Source organism: Pseudonaja textilis, chromosome 2 (genome assembly GCF_049901715.1).
Source record: "Pseudonaja textilis isolate UNSWEBS1 chromosome 2, rPseTex1.2, whole genome shotgun sequence".
Classification (NCBI taxonomy): domain Eukaryota; kingdom Metazoa; phylum Chordata; class Lepidosauria; order Squamata; family Elapidae; genus Pseudonaja; species Pseudonaja textilis.
The window spans coordinates 209,585,604-209,591,603 of NC_141991.1; the positions used below are offsets into that span (position 1 = coordinate 209,585,604).

Consider the following 6,000-nt stretch of genomic DNA (forward strand, 5'->3'; position numbering starts at 1 on the left):
ATGACCAAGACCTGCTTTTCTTGCAAGCAAAGAAAGCATTATAGTTATAGCAATATAGATATTCTAGCTTGTCCTAATATGGATATCCATTTTGTCAGAAGATAGTGTATGGATAATCTGTTTCCTTTTTCTGTTGTTAGGGTTGCTGCAGTGTGTTTGTGCTTATCTAAATAGTATTTTTACACAGCTTCTCTCATGGGGGCAGGTATTTAGACGTTAAATTATAAGATTCTGCACCTCCAAACCACCTATACCAGATCACAACATCCACACATTTGAGAATAGGTACTCTGTAAAATAATTGATAGTACCACTTGCCTATCCTAAAATAACAGTATGTACTAAAAATAAGATTATTTTGGCATGAGTGTTAAGTATAACATTGTTCCTTGAGAACAAATAGGCTTTCTCCCATAGTCTTAGATGAGAGATGCAAGTTTTGGAGTTTCTTTTTTATATATTGGGCTTTATAAATTCACTAACAGTTCAGGAGCACAGAAGAGCAGTTATTCCGCAGGGAAGAGGAATGGGTGAAATATCCTATAGGGAACAATCATACATAAGCAGAATAGAGAGTAAGATGATATAATAGAGAAGATTTTTTTAGGAAGGGAAAAGGGTTATTGTATCATATTTCTAGGATTCTATTAAAAATGCATGAGAGCAAGGAATGGATTTAAAACCTTTGAAACAGATAAGACTAAAGGGCCTCTCTCTCTATGTTACATAGTTGTGCATGAGACAATATGTATCATTTTAAAAAGCTATTCAATACTACAATTAAAGAATTTAGCAACCTGTTACCTAGTACAATAGTTTTCAATTTTAGTTCTGCAGGTCAGACCTCAGAATGCTGAAAAATTCTATTCAGCTATCATGCTCTTGTGGAAATGTCAGCAGAAAAACTGAAGCAAATTGAAATCCTGAATCAAATTTCAAAATATTGTTACCCTACTTTAGCAATCTCACCCTTCTGCTAGCTAGGGATCATGATAACTTGCCTTCCACGCATGAAAGGGTTTGTGTCAGCTCGCCCTGGACCTACTTGGTGCCCAGGTGCAAAGGTTCTACTGCAAACTGCCACCTACAGAAGCTTCCGCTTGTCCTGGTTTTACTTAGATTTGCAAAGTTTGCCACCACCACGTGAGTCTTTCCACCAAGGCTCACTGCTGCTTTAAAGCAGCTGTCCAGTCTTTGCATCATGGAGGCAAGGCAGAAGCAAGTGGTAACTGGGCAGCTGCGGGACATGTGGAGAAACTTTTGGAGTGACCACAGCTGCAGTTCCATCCCCTCTGGTCCCGAGGTAGGCCATGGATTCATGCTTTGAGAGTTCCTGCCTGCTAAGTAGCTCCATGGGATGGGTCCGCCCAGGGGAAGGAAGCACTGCCACTGCTCAGGGTCCCTGTGGCAGTTTGGCTGACTGGCCAGAACTTGGGCAGGAGAGCTCTGCAGGGCTTTGGCAGAGCCCAGCCTCTCCCAGACCAGGCTGGGGTTGGGTTGGACAGGGAGGAAGGTAAAGACAATGAGGAAGGTCAGCTGGCAGTGGTAGCGGAGTCTTCAAGTATCTTCATCTGTGGAAATGCTATGCAGGGTGCCAAAAAGGCAAAGATGGCGAAGGAGAGATAGAGTGGGGGGAACTCAAGGTCTTTTGTTTATATTAGATAGATGATTGGCCATAACAAAACGCTGAAATCAAGGGATGAAACTTAAGACTACCTCACAAATTTCTTTTTTTCAAATACAAGCTAATTTGTAAATAAAAGTATGTTGAGTAGCTTTTAATTCTCCATTGAAAGGAAAGATTACTTACTGATGAATTCTGATGTCAGTTTACAGGTAGTTCATGTTTTAACAACTGTCTCATACAGTGACTGTATGCAATTAATATGGTGATGAAAAAGAAATGACAGAAAACATTTGTGACCTACACAACTCTATAAAGCAAAGGAAAGTTGAAGTAAAATCACATGCACAGTCATGTTCAGTTAGCAATTGCTTAACAAGTGAGTTGCTGGTTCCAATTATGATTGCTAAACAAGGACTACCTGTGTATACCACTTTTCCATCATAAAAATATTTTGGTGCCTTTCATGATTGGACAGCATATGATTTTTTTATAACATGATTCTGTAAAACATTAACAGAAGTCTACTCATTTGCAAAGGATAAGAAGAACTAAATTCTAGCAGAAGCAGTAAATTAATAAAAAGTAGTGAAGTATAAAAAGATAAAATGCATTATGTAGAAAGGTAGGTCAAAAATTGAAATAATCTGGCATTCTTTTCCTAAGAACAATTACAGGGTACGCATGAAGAATTTATACATTTGAATATTTATATTCAATATTTATATTGTTTTTAGACTGTAGATTGATTCCCAAGGAATATAAAAAAGGATGTCATTAATGGAAATGAAGCTCCTTGTAGTTACATGCAAATTCCCATCAATACTAGTATTACTTTTAAAATCCCTTTCTTCATTTTTGCTGTTACTTTGTCAGAGCAGGATTTGGAAGGGGATCCTGGCCAGATTATTTTCAGGTAGCATTAATTTCTAGCATTTTGAGGGACTGGTGGCAAAGCTATCTGTGACCCTAGAGAGATGCTGCCCACTAGTGATGGTTCTAAGCTCAAATGGACCTGTTTCAATTTAGTGCAGTTTCTCTGTTCAGTGTAGATATAATTTCTTCAGATGTTGATTTGAACAAATGAACAGCTAATACAGCTGTACTCCATACTTTTTCTGACGTCCATGTGTTCAGCTAGGAGTTATGGAGAAGAGTTATATTTATGTTGGCTTGAATAGTCATAAAAGCTCTTGGCATGATCTGGATGCTGAATGAAGCAAGGTACCAGATTCCATTGATAGCTGTATTTGGTTTCGATCTAACCCAATCACAGGATTTTTCAGCCTCATCTAATTCTTGAAAGCGTTGTACCTTTTAGTAATATGTGCAAAAGCTACTCCTTAGAAGTAGCTCTCCTGCTATTCTTCCAAATCTGCCATATGTGCTATTAAGTCATAGATTAAACCCTGCCCTTCAGTTAAATTAGATCAGCCTCTGACTCAGATAAGATAAGGAGTGTTTTTAGTCTGCCTCGTTCTCTCCAATTTCATTAACAGAGGTTCACCTCCTTAGCAAACTTGCTTTACAGGTTGATTAGTGATGACAACATTGTTGAAGAAGCATTCCTTTAAAATATCTGTTGTTCAACTAAAATTTACTAGAAAGGGCAGCATGCTTGATTTTTGGCATTGTAGACAGTGCCACCCGGAGGCCAGATTAAGACTGCAGTTGTTAATAAAAAGTTAATGGATAATGTTGTACAAACAATAAATTGTACTGGCTCTTTGAAAGTGAAGGGGATCCAAAGATTTTTTTTTTCAGTATTGATGCTCTGCTATCTTGTTGTAGCCATTCATAATTACAAATAAAAGTTTTTAAAGAAAAATAAATATAATGACAATAAGAAAGTAATTTCAATGCTATCTTTTAATACGTTTAGGACCAAGCTTTTATTTATTTTGACAAAGAAGCTATATTTTTTGGCATTTTCCTAGAAACTGGATGGTGTTGTTATTCCTAATGGCAATTTTCACCTTTCACAAGAGGTATTTATAGGGGAAAAAATTGTATACATCTTGAACTATAAGAACTCTCCAAAACCAAAATAGAATTTCCAACTATGCTGGTATTTGTACTGTGCCTGTTGATGATTCAGATACAATAAATAGTGTGTGACAGAAGACAGGCAAACTTTTCTGTAAAGCAGCCATATCATTTTTCAGATTTATATGGAATCTGATACAATTGCTTTAAAGAGGGGCCTGCTTACCCTCCCGTACTTTGTGAAGTACCTCTTAGCTAGAGGTAGAAAACTAGGTACATATTGGTCAAATCTGACTTGCTTACTGTTTCATAAGAAATGGGTTGGCCATCTTGGAATTGCTGTCCAACGAAAGCCATAATATAAGGCATTGAGAGCCAGTGTGATGTAGTGGTTAAGATGCAGGACTGGCAGGGAGACCAATGCCACCTTTATCCCAGTAGTCTTCTGAAAAGCCTTGTAGACCTGGCTTTTTCAACAAGCCTTTGGAATGTTGCGTGGTCTGAGCCAAGAAAGGTTGTTTGTTGGATGTGAGGGTTGTATTACTTCGGGTGATGCTAGCTTTTACATGTATTGTTTATAAGCTGTCCAGGGTGGTGCCATATACATGGGCAGCCATATAAATATTATTAATTTTCCTAAAATAAGGGCATACTTTTACAACCAATTTACCAGTTAGTAGAAAAGCAATAGTGTTAGCAATTAGTAATAGTATGTAATAGCAGTAGCATCTTCCAGACTGAAATAGCCTTGGAGTGACTCATTAGAGTCCTATTTGTGAATATCATTTGAACTCAGTATGGGCAGCCCTCCAGCAGTATAGTCACTTGCAACAATATTATTGCTGCTGTATAATAGTATTGAGATCTGCATCACAGGAAAATGGTCCACGCTGTCACCCCTTTATGCAGCTGCAAACCTCAATCAATAAGTTAATTAACATATGAACAACACCAGTATTGCTCTGGCTTTCGTGCTGTCAGAATAATCCATGTCGCTCAGATTGCAGATGATAAATAAGATATTGTTCAACTTATTTTCCCTGAGTACATTATTTGGTACTATGCTTTGTACTTTCCAGAGAAAAGAAACTGAAAGGCAGAGTGCAGGAGTTGGTGAGTGCCTTAGAAAGACTAACTAAGAGCAGCGAAATTCGGCATCAGCAGTCTGCAGAGTTTGTTAATGACTTGAAAAGAGCAAACAGGTAACGAGTTCCTCCAGTCAACGCAACATACAGTATGCTGAGCTAAATTCACGTTTTTTGTTACGCTTGCTATGAATCACTATATGGAATATATATGACTGTCAATTCACTAGCAGAGTGTTGGACTTAAGATGCAGAGCAGAGCAGAGCTGTGTAGCCAGCTGGGGTTGAAAAGTTGGTGTGGGGATCCTGCCCAATATGTTAATAACCATTTAAGATGCTGCCAATCAGAATGGATGTTTAGGTATGACTATCTTAGCCTATGTTTTCTATATGTTTCAATAGTAACCTTGTGGCTGCCTATGAGAAAGCAAAGAAGAAGCACCAAAACAAGCTGAAGAAACTGGAATCCCAGATGATGGCAATGGTAGAAAGACATGAGACTCAAGTCAGGATGCTCAAACAAAGAATTGCTTTGCTGGAAGAAGAGAACTCAAGACCCCATACCAATGAAACATCCCTTTAAGAGAGATTAGTTTTCTTGAAATCAATGTGCCATTACAAAAATGACTTTTTACAAGACTCATTGAGATTGTAAACACAGTTGTGAATTGATACGAATCAGGCAAAGTTAGAGATCAATACCTCATGGTGAGACTGCAACTTCAACAATACACAGCCATGGGCAGGAGCCCCCAAACTAATGTTTTTGTATAGTTGAACATACTCAGTGCCTGTTGGTAAATGTATCAGTTTATCACATTTCCAATGTAATAGTTTTACTGATATTATTACAGATTCTCTTATAAATTTCAAATTTGTATGAGTAAAGTCTATTCCTCTACTCTTAATTGTTGAACACACTCTTTGGAGTCTATCATAAAAATGAGGCAATGCTGGAATACCAGCGCACTCATAGCTATCGGTTGGATAACAGCATTTTCCCATTTTCTTTTGTCATTCATTTTGCATTCCCCCTTACAATGTAAAGTAGATATCTGAAGCCAGCCTCTAGGTACACAGCATAATCAAGTATTAGCATACAAATGGCTTTTAGGGGAACAGAAATTACTCTTGCTTTTTCAAGTGATAGGAAATCACAATAAATACTGCACATATATAGTTATTGCAGTGATGAAGGTGTAAGTTGCTAAATAGATGATGTAACTCAAATCAAAAGGAAGATGTAGTAGAAAGGTGATTTTAAAGTGGGCTTTTGAAGACTAAATTAGTTCGAGCTTTTTGCTT

At 37.7% G+C, this 6,000-nt stretch overlaps 1 protein-coding gene across 3 annotated transcripts in view; it reads left to right on the top strand.

The window, feature by feature from the left end:
- MCC (MCC regulator of Wnt signaling pathway) overlaps positions 1-5,583 on the top strand; it is a 192,959-nt gene extending 187,376 nt beyond the window's left edge. For all 3 annotated transcript variants that reach the window (XM_026720032.2, XM_026720052.2, XM_087926943.1), the window contains 2 exons: positions 4,690-4,812; positions 5,098-5,583. In XM_026720032.2, coding sequence (XP_026575817.1) covers positions 4,690-4,812; positions 5,098-5,278 — 304 coding nt within the window. In that variant the 3' untranslated portion in view covers positions 5,279-5,583. The remainder of the gene's footprint in view (positions 1-4,689; positions 4,813-5,097) is intronic.
- The last annotated feature ends 417 nt before the right edge of the window (positions 5,584-6,000 follow it).